At 45.2% G+C, this 23468-nt stretch overlaps 1 protein-coding gene and 1 long non-coding RNA gene across 2 annotated transcripts in view; one reads left to right on the top strand and one right to left on the bottom strand.

Moving 5' to 3' along the window:
• GOLIM4 (golgi integral membrane protein 4) overlaps positions 1–13756 on the bottom strand; it is a 64830-nt gene extending 51074 nt beyond the window's left edge. Inside the window, exons 1-2 of the mRNA XM_075132133.1 lie at positions 13665–13756; positions 12567–12804 (exon numbers count right to left, since the gene is read on the bottom strand). Of these exons, the coding sequence (XP_074988234.1) occupies positions 12567–12753 (187 nt within the window). The 5' untranslated portion in view covers positions 12754–12804; positions 13665–13756. The remainder of the gene's footprint in view (positions 1–12566; positions 12805–13664) is intronic.
• A 67-nt stretch (positions 13757–13823) lies between these two features.
• LOC142073161 (uncharacterized) lies at positions 13824–16581 on the top strand. Its single transcript, XR_012669851.1, has 2 exons — positions 13824–13977; positions 14925–16581. It is a non-coding gene; the product is annotated as an uncharacterized LOC142073161 (long non-coding RNA).
• Positions 16582–23468: the final 6887 nt, after the last annotated feature.

The raw sequence follows: 23468 nt of genomic DNA, 5'->3' as shown, positions 1-23468 counted from the left end.
AGCCCTCCTCACTAGGTTAGCCAGCCTGCTCGCAAAGATGCTCTTCCCTCTCTTTGTAAGGTGGAGCCCGTCTCTGCCCAGCACTCCTCCTTCGTGGAACACCATCCCAAGAGCTTGTTCATCCTTCCTACATTTCCTTTCCACCCCAAATAAGCAACAAATCCAGACTCTCGTTGTATATAAGAAAATCAGAACAAATTTTGCATTATTGGCCAAATTCTCTTGTTACACCAGAATGGCTTACTCCAGCAATAACTAAAAACAGAATCTGGCCCTATGTTTTAAATAAGGTTTTTTTAAATGGTGGACTTTGCTTGCCTAGTTTGCTTAGCAAGACAAGGTGGATGAAGCAATCTCTTTTATTAGACCAACTTCTGCTGGGGAAAGAAACCAACTTTTGAGTTTACACAGAGCTCTTCTTCAGGTCTGGGACCAACACGGCTACAACACCAGTGCAAACAACAATGTTTAGAGTAATTTTTCCTTTGATGGGACATAGCAGCGACTGCCTCCTCAAGATGCTGAGGTGAGATTGGATTCTGAATGTTTTGTAAAAACTCAAGGTTCAAGGCAGTGCGTGAGGGTTGAATTGGGGGTTTTGGTTTGGGGTGGGATTTTTTGGTCTTACCCAATTCAAACATACATCAGCTTTTGGCATACTCCACTATGATAAAACCAAACCTGGGAGGAAACTATGGTTATCACCTTCCAAGACTGTTAAACCACTTCCTCAAAACAGTTCATACAAAGTTCTGTTCTTCTGTAGGGAACTTAAAAAGGGACAACTCTAAAACCGCAAAAAAGTTATCAATCTAAGCAAGGTCACCAACAAAAAGCGACAACCTTTTCTCTCCAGTTTGCATCTTTCTTTTTGAAAGACACTCATTTAAAATAAAGACAACAGGGTCAAATCAACAGGTTGAACTCAATAGGAGTTTGCCATAGACTTCAGAGGGACCAGGATTTGGCCTACCTGGCATCTAAAAACAGAAAATCATTCCTAAAAGATCTTCTTTAATCAGGAGAGTATGCACATGACTGCTGCATTATTTAGTTACTACGGTTACCAATAAATATTAACAGGCTGCTCCTTAATTTGCTTTAACATAACAGATTTAATCAATTAGTTTTCCCATACAATAATCCCATTCCAAAACAAGCATAAGATTTATCTCACCCCTAAACTCCTGGAATTCTACCCACCACTGTTAAGAGATGCTACAGGGTGTACTCAACTTCCAGACAGGTTTCAGAGTAGCAGCCGTGTTAGTCTGTATTCGCAAAAAGAAAAGGAGTACTTGTGGCACCTTAGAGACTAACCAGTTTATTTGAGCATAAGCTTTCGTGAGCTACAGCTCACTTCAACTTCCAGAGTAAGTGTGGAGATAGTGTTCATGATGCTTCCCCATCTCCACACAAGGGTGAATGGCCTGTATCATGCCCAAATACTGGGTTTCTCTCGGGACAACACACAACATTAAACAAGAGAGTCACTGACCCAGCCTGTTGAGGTAATGTATTTGGAACATTATCATCTTGACATGAGAGTTCAGTTAATATATTATGAAGTAATTCTATACACTCAGAGGAATCTCCACTCAGACCAATTGTGTATACTCTTCTGTGAGATCAGAGCAGCAGTTTCAGACTGAACCACTTGAGAGCTAGTTTCAAGCAGCTGCTGGCATGATCAAGAAACTGTTTCTGTGCAGGAGCACAGTCTCTCTTCCTAAGACAGTGGTTTTCAGCCTGTGGTCTATGGCTCCCTGGGGGTCCGCAGACTATATCTAAGTTTTCCAAAGGGGTCTGCAACTCAATTTAAAAAATTTTAGGGGGTTCACAAATGAAAAAAAAGGTTGAAAGGCACTGTCCTAAGACCCTGCCCATTCTGGAAGCAAAATCTTGTTTGACAATACAATAGCTTAGTAAAACCATAATAGCACAAGCTTTGTGTGATGGGGTATGAACCCCACAGTGTCTCCAAAAGAATTAACTGGAGCTGGAGAGCTCAGTTAGAGCACCTGATTGTATCTGGAGGGGGAGTCAGGCCCAATTAAAAACAAATCCCAGCTGGGGGAGGAGCTGGATGGTCACTGTAAAGAGAGGAATCCCAGAGATGGCTGCAGGTAGAGAGGGGAAGAATTCGGCAGTGCTGCTTTTAGCAATAGAGACCAACAGGGTTGAAGAGGAAGTCCAGTGGGAGCATTAGCCCTGGGATTGTCTCCTAATTAAAGATTTCTGGCAAGAGGCCAGAGGAGAGATGGCAAAGTCACCAGGGTGGAGCAAGTGAGCCCTGACAAAATGGCAGGACCTGGACCTCCAGGGAGGCATTCGACTGAGGAACATAGCCAAAGAAAAACTTGAGGGATACAAGTTTGAACCCAAGGAAGGGAGAAGTTGTTGAAATTTGCATTTTCATTTGGGATTTGTTGAAGGACCCCAGGCTTCTGTCATGAAAGAAACATGCATCTTGGGAAGAGAAAAAGGTGATGAATCCTCACATGAGGGATGTAAGACAGACCCTGGTCGTTGTCGGGATCAAACCTGGGACCTCTGGAGCTTAGTGTATGAGCCTCTACTGCGCATATTGTATATGTATATATATATATATATATACACACACACACACAGAGGTGTCTCGGTGCCACTAGATGGGACAGAACACCACACCCAGGAGGTGTGTGGCTTACATAAGGACCGCTGGAGACCCGACCCAAAGGCTTGAAATTGTTTGTTTGTTGGGGTTCTGGTATCTCGGAAGGGACAGAGAGAAACTATAAAGTGATCTGGCTGAAGGGCCATCACAAGTAGAGGTAGACCACCACAGGGCTGGATGAGCTGTCAGCAGGTGGCACTGGACAAGAGGAGCCTGGTGTGCCGTGCCCACCCACAAGGAGCATGTGTCAGCAATAAGTTCACTCTAATACACCTTGCTATAGACTACAGGGCTTCAGACTTACTTTGTAATCAAAGGGTTTGGACAGTTGAAATGTCATGGGAGATGCCTGTGTTGAGCTTCTGGGGCTGCAGTAGCTTCCCCACCAACAGGTGTGGCTGCCCAGCCACCCAGGATAGCTCCATGAGAGGGAGTGATGAGGGAGGAGTCAAACATGCTAAAGCAGCCTCAGCTGTCTTTTCACTTATTTCTTCGGCTGGAGGTTTGGGGCAGAGGGTGTAGCCTCCAATCCCACCTGTCTTGCTGGAAAAGGGACTCATGTTTGCCCCTGGCCACTTTGGATAACCATGTGGAAGGAGGAGAGAGCCCCACGCTTTGGCCCCATCACAGCTATAGGGCTACCTTTTCCTCCCTCTCAGCAGCAGGGGTAGTACAGAGGTATTTTCCCACTGAGAGACAGACTCCCTAAAGGAATTGCAGGGTGGGGGGAAGAGATGGGGGGGAAATAAGTAAATTGCTTAGGTTTAGGGAGAGGAATAATTTCAGTTTTTTTCATCCCCTAGAAGGCACAACATACACACCACACTTATACTGCTGCCTCTCCCGCATAAACCCAGGGAGCTGTTCCAAATTTAATCAACACGTGAACCAATCCAGCATGTACTATTTTAGTGCCACAAGTGCTTCATCAACAGACTAATCACCTATATGAAGTTCTTGTCCTTTCTGGGACCCCCAGATACAAACGCAGTCAGGTATCTTTTGCAACCGTGCTCAGAAAGAAACTCCCATAGCAATAGCACTGATTTCTTTTTAAGTATCTAACACCTAGAGGGCAAGCCCACCACAGTCAGCCTAGTCTACTTATCGTTGATAAAAATGTTAACATCTATACAATGCAAAACTTGTTCTCACCTGCCTAAGCACAAGGAGCGATTAAAACTGATTACTGTACTTCCTGTTGGCATACAAAATAGCTGTTTAATATTTCTGCTAACCCCAAATGATACACTGAAAATCAGAGCTACTTTACTGTAAATCTATACAGGCAAAGCTATTGCGGACTTTCTTTTCTCAGGACCGCATCCAGTTCCATAAAACTATGCATGGTACAATCCAGGATTCAAAACAATCCAATTCTAATGGTAGGCCACTTGGTTTGTCTTCATACTCACCCCTGCACTGACTGTGGATAATGCTCTTAATTGCATGGAGATTTGTATTGCAGAGGTGTCAGATAATTAAATGCCAGGACACAAAAGAATGATACATGCTACTAGCTATAGTACAGCTTGAACATTAGCAGTAAAGAAGGTTCCCTACACCCTATTCCTAATGTGTGACAAACCCCTGTTATGGAGGAACCATCTGTACGGATATCAGGTTTGGTCTCCACATCCATTACGTCCTCAGCCTCTTTCCTGAGCACCGACATCAGCACCTGTAGTAATGGTAGTAGTAATTATCCACCAAAAAACAACTGGGCCACTGAACTTTCAGTTAACTGCTAATAGTGAATGCGATGCAGGGTCCAGCTGCAGAGGCTGACAGTCGGCTTGCCAGTGTATGCAGAATTTGAACCTCCAGAGGCACCCCGCAAGTGCACACGTCTCCTTCCATGCCATGGCACCATTTCTTCCTAAAGGAACAACAGTCCCATGGCAGCTCCCAACCTCCAGACTCACTATTCCTGTCTTCTAAGGAGAGCAGAGGCTGGGTCAGGAGGCCCAAACTCCCACCTCACTCAATCTCAGAGCTGGTTGGTCAGCCAGAGAATAGTCAACAGAGAATAGACAACAGTGAGAACGGGAGGGCTGAGAGATTTCAAAATAGCATCTGCTCAAGTCTGTGAACTGTGCATGACCCTGGCCAGACTGTTCACAAATTTAAAAAGAATCTAAATCCACCCTAATTACAGGTGGACTCAGGATTATAGCGCTACATTTTACAAAACCTGACCGTTGACCAGGGCCAGTTTTAAACTCAGAAGAAAAAAAAAATAGTTTAAGATTCGGGTGGTGGTGAATGGGATAAAGACAGAGCACATGCTATGGAACCCAGAGACTAGACTGCAGCACTGGTGGTAATTATTCCTGAAAGTATCAATTAATTAGTGCCTGTACCATACCCCATTAGGAGATGATTTAGTGCCTCCAAACATGGACATGTATTACAAATACTGTAAAATAGGTAACGCATGCATCGCCGTAATCAACTCTTTCCATTGTTGGAATTCAGCTGCCAGAACCAGGGATCCTCTCATTTAATATGAAATCTGATAAAAGGTAATAAGCCTGCTCCTTCATCTATTGGGGCCTAATTGCCCAGTGCCATTTCTGAACTTACAGTATGAAATCTTATTAAAAATTCTTATTTATATATAAACTGGCAACCAGTTTACCTTAAACAACAGATTTAGAAATAAAACAGACACTTTAGATGGGAATACAGTCATGTTTCACATGATAAAATTTAATTCTTCCCATGTACAGTGGATAAAGGAATTTGGTCAAAGTGTTCACTAAACTGAATTCTGCCAACTCCACTCTAAACATTTAAAATAAAGATCTTTGTACACAAGGTGAGACGTGGGAATAAGTGGAAAAAAGAACTGAAATTCTCAGATGAGGCTAAATAACTTTCAGTGAGCTGAGAATCTGCAAGATATCATATAGATAGCAAAATTAGGAAGCCTTATTTGCTGTTCATAATTTGATCATAATATGGTAGCTATTTATTATCCTTCATTATGATGTTCTTTGCCACTTCTGGAGTGATTGAGTGGGTGCCTTTTAAGTAGGGTTGTCAACTTTCTGATGGCACAAAACTGAACGCCGTGCCTCCCCACCCCTTCTCCGAGGCCCTGCACCTGTTCGCTCCATCCCCCCTCCCTCCATCGCCCACTCTCCTCCACCCTCACTCACTTTCACCGGGCCGGGACAGAGGGTTGGGGTGTGGGAGGGGGGGTGAAGGCTCTGGGTGGGACTAGGGATGAGGAGTTTGGGGTGTGGGAGAGGGCTCCGGGCTGGGGTAGGGCGGTATGTGTGTGTGTGGAGATGGGCTCTGGGCTGGGGGTGGAGGAGCTGGGTGGGGCCAGAAATGACGGGTTCAGGATACAGGCTGGGGTAGAGGGTTGTGGTGTGGGGGCAGGGATGAGGGATTTAGGGTGCAGGAGGGGGCTCCAGGCAGGGGCCTAGAGGTTCAGAGTGTGGAAGGGGGTGTGGGCTCTGGGGTGGGTGGGGCTGGGGGTGAGGGGCTTGGGGTACAGGAGGGGGCTCAGGGCTGGGGCAGGGTGTTGGGGAGAGTGTGGGGTGCAGGCTTTGGGAGGGAGTTTGAGTGCAGGAAGGGACTCTGGGCTAGAGAAGGGGGTTGGGGTGCGAGAGGGAGTTGGGGATGCGGGCTCCCAGGAAGTGGCCACCAGGTTCCTGCTGCCCCTAGGCACATGGGCAGCCAGGGAGGCTCTGCCCACTGTCCTCGGGCCTGCAGGCACCTCCCCGGCAGCTCCCATTGGTTGCGATTCCCGGACAATGGGAAGTGCTTAGCCAGGACTCAGGCACGGAGCCTCCGTGACCGCCCACGCACCTAGGGGCCACAAGGACTTGGAGGCAGCTTCCAGGAGTCGTGTGGTGCCAGGGCAGGCAGGGAGCCTGCCTTAGCCCTGGGCCCCGCTGCACCGCCGACTGGACTTTTAATGGCCCGGTCAGCAGTGCTGGCCGGAGCCGCCAGGGTCCCTTTTTGACCTGGTGTTCCAGTTGAAAACTAGATGCCTATTTAAGAGAAGTACAATACACACAAAGTAGCCAGGTCAATAAAACAACAAATCTCATAAATCTCAAAACAGCATAAACAGAGCCAACACCCCAAAGATATCTCCAGATCCACAGCTGAGCTCAGCCTGGTGCAGGCTAGCGCAATGCTCCTGACCTCCCTAACCCCCGCTGCCCTAAATTGATCAGAGCACTGCCAATGCATCTGTAACAGTACCAGCAGGGGCCTTGCAGAACTTCTCATGAAAGCATGAATAGCAAGAAGCACCATCACAAGGACTGCTGTGGAACCTGCTCTGAGGCTGGTGGAGCAGTATCAGTAATGCTTGGAATGGCGCAAGCTGAGTCGTGGTGATGGTGCAGAGCTGGAGGCAGGGAGAAAGTGACAGTATGTCTCACTACCAGGTTCAAGTTGCCCTATAAATTAGCAGTTCTTTGTACTTGCAAGGAGAATTGAGGTAGAAACAGTGAAATATCTGCTTCCTCATTGCAGAAACTGACTTGTTTCAGTGTGGTGCAACGTGCCTTGCTCAATAGTCCAAGTGAGCACGAAAAGGAGTTTAAACGCAGCCCAGGAATATTACGTTTATGTTATCCCTCACCCTAAGTACAAGAATACCTCCCTCAGCACTAGTGCACCTGTGATGCTGCGCAATAGGCAGCAGCCGTGTGAAACTGACTGGAATCACAGAAGGTTCTGTTTCAGACCCATGCTGCTGTGAGGGGTGAGGAGGGGGAAGGGGATAACCCTATGCAACAGCAACACAGATGAAGTTGAACTGGATGGTGCTTGGGAAGAGAAGAGATGGATCAAAGTTCTCTCAGTTCTTACTCCTAGCATGCCTGCTTGGTGTGAGAGAGTCAGATTAATTGATGTTTTTGTTCACATATTTTATTAAGAACATTTTTAACAGACCACATTACAGACAAAAGTAATAATGCATAGCTCTTATATATCACTTTTCATCAGTAGATAGATCTTAAGTTTGTATTTATATATATTTAATTACAATACACCTGGACTACTCCGAACAGGGTCACATCACCAGCTGAAGCAAGCAATTATCTGTTTCAGATAATTATGTCTGGTGGCTTCCCCAGAACCAATCGACTCTGTAGACTATCAGCTTGCATTTTAGCTGATGTGGCAGCTTAAGTCCTGGTGGGTCGGACAGGCTTGGGGAAATTTGCAAACTGTCCATAATAGGGCAAACCATCCAGAAGGTTGAAATCTGAAGGCCAGGAGTCCTTCTGCTGTGTCACTTCCCCAAATTATAGTAAGATTTCAGGCTTGGAAAGAGAAGAATGCTTGAAGCCTTCAGATAATTGGGGTTCTTCTCTAATAATGAGTACCAAGAATAAGATAGTCAAAGACATTTAGAAGTAGGATGGTTATTGGGATAAAGGATTAAAACAGGATAGATAAACATTCTAATAAAGTTAGTTTATGCCTGGGATGGGGGAGACTGGGAATTTTTAAGCTCTAGAAACCACTGCCAGCTCCATTTAGACTCGAAGCCGTCAGAAAGATGAGATTGGGTTTTCTTACAAATGTCAATGCACCCCTGTTGTAGCTCCTGAAATCTGTTCCAATCTAGTCAATAGCCAAACAATGTCAAGCTACGCATTAAACTCTTCAATATGATACAACATGAAAGATCTTTAAGGCAAATTAAATAAGATTATCCCCAAATTTTGAATATGTAATGCTAAGAGAATAAGATTTAAAAATCATCAGTCTCCTGGGAAGATCAGAAGTTATAAAACACTTTACAATTAGATATTCTGTATAGGGATAGAGTAATGTAATAGGTTTTTGAACATGCTCTGAATAATTTTATAAGCCAGTACCTGTCATCTCTAAATTTTGCTTCCAGTAATTACATTGTGGGTCACAAAAGCTGCACTGCTTCCTCTAAAGTCCAATAGGAATATATTATGAGGTAAAACTCAGGAGATAAAACTCAAACATGTTCATTTCTGCAGTTCTCAATTCCCTAGTTTCCAAGGTTAATTTTCAAATACAAAGACTCGTCCCATGTGAGCAGAGGCCATAGAACCCCACTCCTTCCAAAACAGCTATCCTACTCACAGTTGTGGAGTCAACCATTTCTACTGGCTCCCCCTCCCTCAAACCCTTGCTCTGCAAGCTATGCAAATATTAAAAGTAAAGGAATGACATGTAGGTAAGAAAGAAAATAGGGCTCTGCTTTGAATATTTTTCCCAGAAGAGGATCCTCCCATATATTTAAAACTAAAAGTGGCCAGCAAATCCATCACCCTTCCCCTGAATCTTTCTCTCCTGCTGCTGCCACCTCCACCCCTATCTGCACCCCCACCCAACCCAACTTTTTTTCTGAATCAAATGCAATGTATGTCTACTGGACCCAGTTTGGGCTTGCAATCCCTTCTTAACCCCTCACTAGCTCCTGTTTAGAGTATTTCAGCATACTTATACTTCCAAAATTATCACACCAGCAACCATATCCTAAGAGAAATGATTATGCCAAAAGAAACATGGGAATAGTGTGGTTTACTAATTATAGATTCTGTCACTATTCTAATAAGAATAACCTTCTCAATTATCTCACCAAGTTAAAAACAGTGAATGAAATAATTCCAAACCAAATGTTTCTACATAAATAGGTTTATTTATTCTAAATCAAAAGTCTTTGCCATTGGCAATAGTGTCTTATTTATTTTTAGCATTAAAGTAATTAGCACTCTTCCACAGGATGAACTGGGGCTCTGTACATTAGGAAGAGCTCCAAAGAAAGGAAACCTAGAAAAGTAAATATTTGTAGTCACCAGCTTTTTAAAAGGACACTGTCAATTTAAAATACAAGTCCCTTAAAAATAAAAGTTCAAAGTACGGTCAGATATGGAAACTGCCCTTGAGTTTCTCTGCCAATATTTTTGTTTTGTGTTGTTCAAAGCATATATTCCTTTAAAAAATATTTTCTTCTCCCCTGTTGCTTTGTGACTAACAGGGGAAATGGACTATAAACAAAAGACTGGATTGTCCAGCTTGTGTAGTTGTTTATATTCGTGCTAAGAGGTCATAAAATACCACCAAATCAGAATTCTCCACACATTTATACAAGTGGTAGCATTGTACACTCACTCTTCATAAGTAGAAATGGCTAGGGCTCTTCCAAATTGACGGTCCATTTTGGTCAATTTAATGGTGAGAGGCTTTTAAAAATAGTAAGTTTCATTATTTCAGCTATTGAAATCTGAAATTTGTTATACAACAATAGTGTTGTAATTGTAAGGGTCCTGACCCAAAAGGGAGTTGTGGTGGGGTCACAAGGTTATTGTAGGGGGAGTTGTGGTACTGCTACCCTTACTTTTGTGGTGCTACTATGCAGCCTTCAGAGCTAGGCAGCTGGAGAGCAGCAGCCGCTTGCCGGGAGTCCAGCTGTGAAGGTAGAGCTGCTGCCAGCACCAGCAGCGCAGAAGTAAGGATGGCATGGTATGGTATTGCAATGCTCACATCTGCACGGCTGCCTTCAGAGCTGGGCAGCCAGAGAGCGTCAGCTGCTGACTCTCTGCAAGCAGCAGTGTAGATGTAAGCATTGCAATATCATACCAGGCCATCCTTACTTCTGTGCTGCTGCTGGCGGGGCGCTGCTTTCAGACCTGGGCGCCTGGCCAACAGCCGCTGCTCCCTGGCTGACCGGCTCTGAAGACAGCACATAAGTATGGGTGGCAATACCATGATCCCTTCTAGAATAACCTTGTGACCCCCTGCAACCCCCCTTTTGGGTCAGGACCCCCAATTTGAGAAGCTCTGGTCTCCCCCGTGAAACCAGTATGGTATAGGGTAAAAGCATTCAAAAGACCAGATTTCACGGGGGGAGACCAGATTTCACGGTCCGTGACACGTTTTTCATGGCCGTGAATTTGGTAGGGCCCTAGAAATGACTACAGAAGGTTCAAGGCAGTACACAATCAGGCTCTAAGGACTGTCAAATGCAAATGATAGAGAAAATGGGGGGAGTGGGGGGGGGGACTGCGACAGCGGGGAGAGTAAACTTTTTTTTCTAATCTCTTTCATTTCTATTAGTCTTAGGTGTTACTTGTAAAAATAGTAAGCCAAAAAAAAAATGCTATTTGTGTGTTTTCTAAACTGATGGGATCGCTTCATTTTTCTGTATGAAGTGTTCATATGTGTTTTGTAGTAAAAGGTTTATTACTCCCAAACAGGGCGTCTTTCAGTAGGAAATCTTATCTACATAGCAGATATGCTGGCAACGGCTCCCAGAGTCCAAGATAAGTGCTTCTTTAAAAAAAATATTATAAATCAAAATAATTGATATTTGATTTTTCTTTCATATTTTAATTGTTTAAAAGTAATCAAAGGTAAGAGGGATATAACATAAAATGGTGCATGATCCATGATGATGACCTTTTAATGGAGTTCTTCTGTCTTATGTATTTGTTTATTTGGATAGGAGAATGGTCCTCAACAAAATGTTTAGAAAGTGGATGTTTATAAACCAGCCCCAATGAGTACCATCTACAGATCCCTTCTCCTTTATTTGGGTAGCATGTTCTGCTTTTCTTCAGTTTAGTGAGAGCAGCAGAAAACTTACTGAATTTTTATTTCACTAAACAATAATTGTTCCTGTTTCTCTCTTTCCTCTTCAAGTACTGTTCGCAAAAATACAAACTAGCTAAAGGAACCCTTTAGCCATCTGCCACATACCCATCTCCCAGCCAAATGTTTATACATCCTTGGTCACGAGAGTGAAGATTCTGTCAAAAAATTTCCATGGCATTACAGTATTTCAATTTGAGGTAATAAAACTAAGTAGTGATGGTTTTAGACCATAGCTAAACATGTTCATGAACTAATTCTCTTGAAGTTAATAGATTGTGAGCCCAATCCTGCTGCTGTGTAAAAGCTGTAAATCTATAGTATTCATCTTACATATTGATGTATGTGATTGGATGTTTAATTATCATAACATGATCAATATTCATTTTCTAGCCACTTTTAAAAGTTTTTGAAAGGAAACCTACATAGTAAGGCCAAAGTTTTTAGAAACACCCACAAATGTGTGTGTGCCTGTCTTGAAACCACTAGGGCTGGAGTCTCAGTGGTACTGAGGACCCATACCTCCCACTGAATTGATGTTTCATGCGTAAGTTTGACACCTTGCAACTAATTTTCAGAAGTGCTGAAGTAAATAGGAGCTGTGAGTTCTCAGCATCAGGTACAAAGTAGCTCAGTCTGGGGCATCCTAAAACCAACACACAGGATGAATAGGCACTTTTTAAAACGTGGTGCTTTGAGCCAAGAAATTCAGACCCGCCCCCAGTGCTATTAAAAAATCTTTATAAAAAAAACCCTGTAAGGATGTTCTACAAAAATATACCTATTATTATTATTAAAATATTCCTCTCCTGGTGTAGCTGCATGACAGGTGTAATGCACAGCAGCCACATAATCTCACAGCTGAGTCTCACCTCAGCAGACTGAATAAAACAGGCAAGACAATTTAAAGCAACTGGCAAAAGTAAGAAGTGTTTTTGTGTGCAGGAATAAGAACAGGGGGACGCTGGGAGTGTTCCTTTGAAATTAGAAGATTGTAAAGTGCTTTGGGATCCCTCCGGATTAAGAGGTAGGGGAAATCCAGACCCCATCAGAGTCACTGGAGAAACTCCCATTGACTTCAATGGGGCCAGGATTTCAGGGACACTTGGTTATAGGGACACAAGAGGAAACACTCTGGCATGTAGTTAGCAAAACCTGGGGGCTGGGGAGGGCAGTAAGCTTGGGGAGCAGTTAGGGAGCTGCAGCCCAGGGCTCTCCATGGGGGGAGGCATTCAGGAGCCACTGGGACTGGGCAGGGTTTGTGTGAGCCCGCCGCAGAGGTCACTGAAAGCAACATTACCTTGTAGCTGGGCTGAGAGCGACTCTTGGTGCTGCTGGTACTTGAGTGCCACCGCCTCGGCTTTCCTCAGCTGGCTCTGCAACTCGTAGTACAGCACGGCCCCGTAGAGGAAGCCAAACGCGACGGTCAGGAGCAAAAAGGTCTGGAAAATCCGCTTCTGTTTTCGGGAGCACATCCCGTTGCCCATAGTCCCTCCTCGGGTCCCGGAGCCCCCCCACCCCAGGCGGTTTAGCAGCAGCTGGAGGGAGGAGGAGGAGGAGGCAGCATTGGGCACCAAGGGACAGAGCCAGGAGGAGGGGACCCTGAGCGCTTAGTTCAGCCCCCTCCCACTGCTGCTGCCCTGGAGCCCGGGGCGCTCTCCGCAGGCCGTCCGGCCCACGTGGCTGCGGGCGCCCCAGGAGCATGCTGCAGCCCTGGGGCGCTCCGCCGCGGGAAGGGGGCTCGGGGGCCGCCCGGGGACGGATGGTGGGTGGGGGGAGGGGATCTCTGCCCCCCGCCTGTCTTACTCCAGGGCGGGGAGCGGTGGGGGCGGCAGCTCATCTGCTGGGGTGTCGGGGCGCGTACTGGAGGATGGGGGGGGGGAAGAGTTTCTTTACACAGCAGCTTTCCTGGTCCCTGCCATGCTGTCTGCGGGACTTGGGGGGCGAGAGGGGGGATCTGTGCGCTGCAGTGCCCCTGCCCCAGGTTACCAGTGTGTCTGTGGGTGCTGGGGTACGGGGACTCTGTATAGCAGCTCCCCTGTTCGCCTGCCGGGGTTGCTTTGGCAGAAGGGTCAGAGGGCGAGCGTGTTTCTCTCTCAGCTCCCTCCCCTCCGGCCCGCTTTAAGCGGGGCGTCTCTGTGCATCAGCTCCCTCCCCTCCTGCCCTCCTTACGGGGGGGTGGGGTGCCTCTGTGCATCAGCTCCCTCCCCTCCTGCCTCTTTACGGGGGAGGGGGGTTCTCTGTGCATCAGCTCCCTCCCCTCCTGCCCGCCTTAGGGGGGGGGAGTCTCTGTGCATCAGCTCCCTCCCCTCCTGCCCGCCTTACTCTGCAGCCACCTGAACGGGAAACAAAGGAAACTTCCCTGCCTGCCCTGGCCACCTTCCAGCCCTTAACTTACGTGTCACCTCCGCTCCTCGGCTGCTCTCTGCAGTGCAATCCCCGAAGGAAGTCCCGCTCCGGGCGCTGCCTCATTGGGCCCAGCCTCTGCCCACTCCCCTCCCTTCGGGGAGCAGTGTCTGTGCGCATTGGGTGCCCGCTGTGTCCGTCCGGCCCACGGGGCGCTCTCCTTCCCTCTCCCCGCCTTCTCCATTCCTAGATCGCCGCCCCTTGGAAGACAGGACGCTTGAGAGCTGGGAGATCCATGTGCACGCACGAGCGCTGTGCGTGTACCTGCCGTGTCTACACGTTCCAGCTTGGCACACAAGCGAGGGGTGTGTGTGTACACTCTTGCTGCGGAAACAGACTCGGTGTGGATAGCTCCTAGCTGTGGGCACAGGTTGTATGTGTGTGCAAACGCTTTTCAGCTGCAGGTTTTTATGTTGTGCAAACCAACTACGGACACGTCTGGTCTGGGCTGTGTGTGTGCTTTCCAGCTGTGCACACCCGTAGTGTGTGCATGTGGCAACAGGACAGTTTGTGAAGGTTAGAATATTGTACACTCCATCTGCAGAAAGAAATGGCGTGTGTGTACCTTCCAAGTACATACAGCTTCACACATTCCTGTTGTATCTACTTTCCAGGTGCTGGGTGTGTAGGTTCCAGCTGCATACATAGATGTATTGTGTGTGTGTGTGTGTGTGTGTGTGCCAGGTACATACATGGTTGTATTGTGTGTGTCAGTTCCAGCTGCATACATAGATGTGTGTGTAGGTTCCAGCTGTCTACACAGATGTTTTGTGTGTGTGTGTGTTCCAGCTGCATACACAGACGTTGCGTGTGTGTATAGGTGCCAGCTGCATACGCAGTATTGTGTGTAGATTCCAGCTGCATACATAGATGGGTGTGTAGGTTCCAGCTGCAGGCACAAATGTGCTGGGTGCCTTCTTTGCTTCTGCACAGTTTCAAGCTGGAACTTGTGCTGAAGCCCAAAGGAGTGTGAGCAGAGCGTCGGCACATGCTTATTGGGAAAGTGAAGCCACAAAGAAATTGCTGCCCTTAGCCTCACTGGGCTCTACCCAAAGACCCACAGTGCTCCTAGAGCAGAATGAAGGTGGTTGGTACAGGGAGCAAAGTAGAGAAGGCTGGATAGGGAGCAGAGTAGGAGGAACACAGTATTCAGGGAGGGAGCAATGTGGGATGAAGAAGCAGCTTGCTTAATATGATTTTTAAAAACATTTCTTTTGAATATTTTTATTTTTAAAATTCTCTTATACTGTAGGAATCTGTTCTTCTATAGCCTGGAACAGACATAAGCTGGAATACTGGATATCCTGTAAACTAATGTTTCTCAATGACGGGTTCGTGGACCAGCGCCAGTCTCTGATCTCTCTCTGACACAGTTTAGAAAGGCAGCAAGCTGGTCCTGGGTATCAAAAAGGTTGATGAACACTGCTATAAACTACAATCACTGACCAGTCCCAGCTATGCATACAGCCATCCAATCAACATGATGGCGAAGGGTCTGATCCTCTTAAACTCTCTGAGAACCTTAGTAGGGGTGTTTCAGAGTAGCAGCCGTGTTAGTCTGTATTCGCAAAAAGAAAAGGAGTACTTGTGGCACCTTAGAGACTAACCAATTTATTTGAGCATAAGCTTTCGTGAGCTACAGCTACAAAGGTGTTGCTAGCCTTACTGGGCTCTCAGCAACTGTTAGGAAGTGCTCAACACTTTGCATGATCAAGCTCTGCACCCAGAGTTTTGGAAATGCTGGTCATCAAGGGGTTCACACCAGGTAGTGGATTCCTTTTGAGGTCCTGGGTATCCATGGATTTCACATAGGAGATGTGTGGCGAATGCTCTTTGCAGGTGTGCTTCAGCATCTCATAGACTCGGGCCCTAATGTCCCTATTAGTTTGAATCGCTGGCTCAGTACTTTACCCTGAAGCGTACAGCAACGGCACCGTGCTGTGCTTTGAAGACTACATAGGAGAACTGGGTTCTTCTTCAAGAACTTTTTCCATCTCTTTTGTTTAATGCACCTCCCCTTTCCCAAATGATTTGTTTGAAGACTCTTTTTGAACTGACCCTGACATCATTTTTGGGTTCAGATTTCTTTCAGTAGCTTTATATTTGGCCTTTTTGTTTCTTTCTGTTGTGGCACCTGTGAGCCTGATTCTGCCACCCTTACTCACCTTGAGTATTACCTTACTCCAAGAATAGTTACACTGAAGTGGAGGAAGAGTACTGTGACGTTATCTGATTAAAATATGACCATGTATGTTGCTACTGTTATATAATTGCAACAAATCTTGTACAAAGTATGTGAAGTAAGGTGTCTATGGAAATGCGATTTGCTGAATGTGATTATGCTATTTGTATGCATGTATCATTTTTGTATCTGAAATTATGAATATTAACAGTACCTGTGTTTCAAATGTTTGTTCATGTGGAAACACCAACAAGGTGTTTAGTCAGCACATTGTGAAGGAACCATTCAAGTCGAATGGCCCATCAAAGAACACATAACTCACAATGGAAGATGCCTATCTACACAATGAATTTTCCTGTGAACATTCTAACTAAAGTATGGATAATGGATTTTGCTATGACTAAGCGAATCATGCATGGACATATGACTTGCCCATGTGACTCCAACCACCATCTTGTTGCCTGTAATTTTCTACAGTGAGAACAATGCGTTTCCATTCACTTGGCAGAAGCTATAAAAGGCTTATACTAATGGGAGCATTCTAAACAAGGGACTGAGGACCTTCCAGTGATTTGGAAGCAACCAGAGACTTAACGAGCCAGCAGTTTATTTCATTGCTGCTACAAGCCTGAACCAAGAACTTTGCAATTATTGTATGTATTTGATTCCTTTAGCTAATTTTAACATCACCTTTCTTTTTATAAATAAACTTTTAGATATTAGTGTAGTGGGTTAGTGATGGCCCCTCTTCCTCTGGGTCAGTGGGAGGCCACTCCACCTCACTACATCACGGGGCGTTGCTCACGGTTGGAGAAGTCACTCTTTGCTTGTAGCTCTGGTCAGCAATTTGGGTAGAGCGACAGGCAGTCAGGGTCCCTAGCCCGCAATCAGGGCAGTGAAGGATCGGTGGCTCACACCTATACTCAGGGGCGAGCAGCAAATAAACAGTTAGTAGACCGAGCCCTTCATCAGGGCGGGGCAATACAGATTCTGAGTCTCAGGCCTGCACTCAGGGCCAAGCAGCAAACCGACAGTTCAGAGCCCAAGCCCTTAGTCAGGGCAGGGCAACAAGTCCTCTGGGCTCAGGCCGGGGTAGAGCACCTACACAGAGTCTAGGGGAGCTCCAGCAGGGTTAAGCCTAGTGTCCTCAGTCGGTGGACCGTAGATGGATGTAGGCCCTCTGGCCTATGGAGGGGGAGTACTGCCACCCCAGGGTTGGGGCAGAAGGGGGGATGCGGGCATGCCCAACTCCACTGCATCCCAGCCCAGAGCCCTAAAAGTGGCAGAGGGGTCCGCCACTGGGTCAGCAGGGATCCTCCTGCAACTCGCTGACCTGGTCACAGGCCAGCTCTCAACTAGAAGTTTGTCTAGTTCCCTTGGGCTACTTCCTATCTCCATCTTGGGGCATACCTGGGTTTGTAAGGGGTCCTTTTGCCTCGGCGGGGTAGAAGGTTAGCAGCAGTCCCGGCAACTCCTCCTCGGCTTGGTCAGTGAGTGGCTCCAGCAGCGTCAGCCAGTCGTCAGTGATGCCAGGATCAGTGGCAGTCTACCAGTTCAGGTACAAGCAGGAGGCATCTGACTCCTTCAGTGGCTGCAGCCCAGCTGACCTTGCAGACCTGCCTTTTGTACTTCCTGTCCCACCCACTGACTTCCAGTGGAAGGGTTTGAGTTTGATGGACCAAAAGTGATTGTATTCTGCAAGAACCCAAGAGGGGAATATTGCTTTAAGTACTCTGGGCTGTGAATGAGTTACTGGGGAAACCAGGAAGGAACTGAAGTCAGAGTGCGTGCAGTGCCATAGGAGGTATGCTTTGAGACTGCACAATGTGACGCATCCTGTTTGTTTACTCATTTTTATTTTTTTTTAACTATCGCTATTATTCTTCCATGAACTGTGAGTCTCCTGTGGTTTCCCTCCCTTTTTTAATGTCAGTTTTCCTAAGCTTGATTCCCCAATTATTTTGTAGCGAGGGATAAAACATCTTATTAACATAATTAGTGAGATACAGCCAAGGCCAGCCCTAAAACAAATGGCATCCACGGCAAGGTGCGTCTTCAGCACCCCCCACTTTATTTGTTAAATTTTTAATACCTTATTTTTATTGCATTTGTAGCCCATTTTATGATTTTGATGCATGATTTATCTCTGTCATATAAAGTGATAAATTTGCATGCTAGAATCTGTAAATCTGTACTTATTCATGCCATATGTAAGCAAATAAGTGTTCAAGAGTGTTTTTCTGTCTGCTGGCAGCTTACTAAGGTCATACCAAAACCCCAGGTATTTTCTTGGTGCTTCATTTGTCTGAACCTTTCTTTGATGGACATTTGAACATTGTCAATGAGCGAGCAAAAACACACCCTCTTGAATTTTTCTTCCGAGCTTCACCTCATCTCTGCCTTTGTAACCAAACTGTCTATTCTTCCAATGTTTACAAGTTTCCTTGAAGACAGGCTCAACTCCTAAGTTTTCCACCATTTCTTTGGCAGCAGTGATGGCATGTTCAAATCCGTTGTCTCCATAGGCCACAATGAAATCAAGGCAGTAGCAGTCACAATGTCCATCAACTGAGTTTGTGATGCCTCACTTACAAGGTTTACTTGGAACAGGCTATCATGCCAAACCACAATTGAGACCAGAAATTTGAAGTCAGTGATCTAATTTGCAAGGCTTTGTGCCTCGTGTTGGATTCTGGCCTCAGCTTTACTCGCCCACTTCCATCCGGGTGTTGTAAACCTCAGTCACATGGTACCTCACTGGCCTTGTGCTGTCAATGCAGCTCTCCCAGCAGGTGTAACTTAGCGGCTTCATAGTCAGATATGTCACATTGCCCGTGAGGCTCTTCCACCTGATAGCTGATGCTGAAAACTGGATTTATATCCTTTGCAGTACTCTGAAGAGAGATACTGAATCTAAAGAAGATGATGCTGCATCTGACAAAACCAGGCTGAAGGAATAGCAGCCACAAGGCATGAAGAAAGCTGTCGTATTCAGCACAAGGATCCGTGCGTGCAAGCCACTGTTTCTTCCTTTCACATTTGCACCATTGTCGTAGTCTTGGCTATTATTCTCTTTCTCAACATTCATTAACTGTTCTGTTGGGCCTTTTCCACAGACCAGAAACAGGTAAAGGTTCGAGGAAAATGTAGTTCTCAGAAAGTCTGGAAGTTTCCATGAGATTCTACAAAGGTCCAGAACATTCTAGGAGGTTAGTGAAAAATGAATCCACATACAGAATACCTGAAACATTTTACTTCAAACATTCTATTTTCCCTTTTTGTTGCTAACAAGAAAAGCAACACCCTGAGCCCAGCACCCCCCAAGCCTGGCACCCCAGGCAGTCACCTGGGTTGCGTGCCCCTAAATCATGGATCTATCTAACCCTGGACTTTGAGAAAGGAGTTGTGTTTTCTGTGCATGTAGCGAGATGATCATTGTCCCTACAGTGGCCTTCCTCCTTTTATGCTGTGGTAGCCAAAGCAGGGAGCATAGCTGTCCAGAATCAGTGTAGAGAGAAATGGCTCTATGTGATGTCCCTGTGCCCATGACAGACCCCAGAGTTCCAGACCAATCTCAGGGGGATGACTTGACGTGGAAGCAGAACCCCCCTTTTTTTGGGAGGGTGTGACGGGTTTGGTCAAAGGGATCCCCTTGGGACTGTCACCTGATGTGCTGAAATTATCTCTGAGCCCGTTTTCCCTGCCAGCTTGGGACTCCAGAACCCTGCCTTGTTGAACCAGACGTGCTAGCCTGCTGCCACACAGACTCAGGGTCTGGGCCATGCCCCTCAGAGCTGCAGACTTTAACCAAAACCAGCTCAGCAGGTTACCTTTCCAGCACCCAGACACCCAGTTCCAAATGGGATCCAAACCTCAAATAAATCCGTTTTACTCTGTATAAAGCTTATGCAGAGTAAATTCACGAATTGTCCGCCCTCTATAACACTGTAGAGAGATATGCACCGCTGTTTGCTCCCCTGGGTATTAATCACTTACTCTGGGTTTATTAATAAACAAAAGTGATTTTATTAAGTATAAAAAGTAAGATTTAAGTGGTTTCAGGTAATAACAGACAGAACAAAGTAAGTCATCAAGCAAAATAAAGCAAAAACAATCAAGTCTAAGCCAAATACATTAAGAAACTGATTACAGGTAATATCTCACCCTCAGAGATGTTCCAATAAGCTTCTTTCACAGACTAGACTCCTTCCTAGTCTGGGCCCAATCCTTTCCCCTGGTACAGTTCTTGCTAGTTCCAGCGAAAAATCTCAGGTGGTAAGCAGGGGTTTTCTCATGACTGGCTGCCCCTTTTGTCCTGCTCCACCCCCTTTTACAGCTTTGGCACAAGGCGGGAATCTTTTATCTCTCTGGGCCCCTATTCCTTCTTCTAAATGGAAAAATACCAGATTTAAGATGTATTTCATTATCAGGTGACATGGTCACATGTCACTGTAAGACCCCTAGTCTCCGTTCCCCATGGACTGGCACACACATACACAGGAAGGCTTTCAAGTAACTAAGGCCATTTACAACTGATTGTTCTGGAGCACCCTTAAGGGCCTCCACTTAATATGTTTACATCAGTGATACAAGTTTATATCTTATTATCCTAACTCTGGAAATAGAAATAATACATGCAAACAAGTAGGATGAACACACCTAGTAGATTACAAGCTTTTTAATGACACCATACAAGGGGTATTTAGCATAAACCATATTCCAGTTATGTCATATTCATAAGCATATTTCCATAAAGCATATGAAGTGCAACATCACAGAGGGGTTGGGAGATCCCACTCCCCAGTGACAGAGGATTTGAGATGAAACTAAGGAAAATCATACAGACTGTCCCCACCTTATTGCCTCATGAAGCTGGGCCCAAATGTGGTGTTAATATTTTATAAGGTTTACATGAGAAATGTTGAACCAGGAAACTGGTGATAGCAAATGTTATTTTCTGTTAAATTAGGTAATCCCACATGGCTGTGCCTCACTGTGGGCCATCCTACATGAAGACCTTGGCGGATGGAGAAATATGTAGACCAGCGAATTTTGAGTGTTTCCATCCCCACTGATTCCAGTTCTGTCCTCATGCTGCCTTGCTCTTTAGAAAACCACATGTGGCTTTACAATGCCTGAACAGAAGCCAGGAAGAGTTGATATCCAACTTCCAGGAAAGAGAAATCTCATCCCCAAAATTGTCTCCACTAGTATTACACTTTATACTTAATTCTCAACAGCAAAATCAGAGGAATACTTCATCAACATGTTTTATTTGTAAAATCTCTATAATTCATTAACCATCTGAAATAGAGACTTTAAGACAGAGCTTGCTAACAACCGGTTACATAACTGCAGAATGAAATAAACTGAGGCTAGAAAAACAAACACAGTACTGCAGCTGTAAAATCTAAATGAATGCAGATAAACCCGCAATTTTAAATAAGATAAAAATATAGGTCATGAGCCTAACATCTTTAGTGTGGGTCCACTATCACTTTCAGCTATCCAATATCATGAATGTCATACTGGTTAGCAAGATTATCCCTGCCAGGAAGCAGCTCAAAAATACAAAACAATTTTCTAAATTCAGCTCATGTTTATTCCTGGCAAGAACCGTTTATTTTTATTTTTTTAACTTTCATGCTGCTATGCTGAGCAAAATACATAAGAACATCTTTTACAGACTGCAACTATTTGTCGTAATTACCACCTTTAGTTGCTTAAAGTTATAAAATCAAATAATCTATATTTCTAGACAAAGGAGCTTTACAGATTTATTCAGAAATATAAAGGAGAACAGCAGAGTGGAGAGAATTGCTGTATTTGGGGAAGACCTGTCATTTATGCTAATTTTTTGCAGACACGTAGGCTTGTGAATAACATTATGTATGTACCACTATTGAAATCAATGGGGCACTTACATGCATAAAGAAACTCATACAAATATGTGTTTGCAAGATCAGGGTCTTAATTTGCAATGCATTGCATGGCAATGAACTGAACATTGGTTGAAAAAGTAGTTTTATTTTTCTTCCCAAAACCCAATACATTTGTTAGGTTTCATAAATCTTTGACATTCCCCACATTCTCCCAGCCTTTATGGTTTGACTTTCGACTTTATGGCTTGTTTTTGACTAGCAAATATTATGACTTTGAAGCACAGAATGATAGAAATGTACACGGTGCCCTCCTTTATTGTGAGACTCATGTGAGTTTTGAGAAAGAAGCTTAAGCAGTCCTAATGAATGAGCCATTGAGATGTTGCTACACAGATGAATGGATGGCCCTTTCCCTCAGGAAGATCTGCAGATCCCCTTCACTGGACTTGCAAGCAGTTGTTCCACTCTATAGGACAGAGCCAACTGCAGACCCTGTCTGCGGGTGAGCTCATGAATCTCTGCCTGCCCTTGCCTAATGTGGGGTTTTGATGGCCATCACAATCCTGTAGTTGGGTTCAGACTTGACAAACGTCAGTCTATTCTCACTGTTGGACTGAAAGCACTATTAATTAGTTTCTATAGATGTAGTTATTTGTGATTTTTACGTTCTGGCAAGAAAAAAAAGACGAATTTACCAGTCTTACTACAATTCATTTTCTTTTACAAATCACATCTGGCAGCTGGTCCATTTAAGAGCAAGGCCCGAGAAATGTATCGCTAGCCGTGCCGGGAGAGTGGTCCAGTTTGATGACTGTGATGTGCTGGGGCAGGGGTTTAGTATAATGATTGTACAACTAGTGCTGCTAGCGTCATGTGTGTCAGCAGGGCTGTCACAAACTAAGTGGTGGGGACCCCACAGTGCCCACATGGCACCTGAGTGACTTCAGTGATCAGCTTTTTGCCATTCATTTCAATGAGAATAGGATTGGGCTTTCTCTTGCCGTTACGTTGGCTTGGATAGTTTGCTCTGATCTGTGTTCTGGTTTATGCATTCCAGTCACAGTAGCTGTGTTTTATTTATTGTTGGTTTTATGACCTGTATTGTGAAAGGCTCTGAAGAGCTTTATATGAAGGTAGCCTATAAATTAAATGGTTGATGGATCTATCGTATAATTTTAATGCCTCATATCTCATTACACAACGCTGCTTGCAAACAGGAGCAAGAATACAGGCAGCTCTGCCTTCAGGTCCCAACTATGGCCCCAGACCTTCCAACATTTACACACATGGGACTCAGCCTACTCCTGTGGTTAGCATTTGTAGGATCCAGACTTAAAACACATTAAAAATACAATTTTCCAGGACAAGAACAGATTCACACACAGTTTCTTTAATAAACTTAAATGGCCCTGGTTGCAGTCTGTTTTTAATTATAGCTGCTTTGGGTTCTTTACATTTACACAGCATTTCAGCTTGCAAACAAACCATCTTGACTCTTGTTTGCTGGCATGTTAAATCCTTGCCAATAGCATCTGGAGCGTGGGAACAGGTGCTGTTTTATTGGTCTATAAACCAAAATATTTTAAATATCCACTTTTCTGGGGCTGGGGCCCGCCCATTCAGGGGGTTTTCTTTCCAGATACCAGATGCTGTAACCCATCAGGAGGCTTCCTCCAACCCTTGCCTTTATCTCCTCCTTCCCATTAATCCTGCCTACCTGCAACCCCTCTGC

This window comes from Caretta caretta, chromosome 9, assembly GCF_965140235.1.
Source record: "Caretta caretta isolate rCarCar2 chromosome 9, rCarCar1.hap1, whole genome shotgun sequence".
Lineage (NCBI taxonomy): Eukaryota > Metazoa > Chordata > Testudines > Cheloniidae > Caretta > Caretta caretta.
This window is presented reverse-complemented; position numbering and strand designations above follow the sequence as displayed.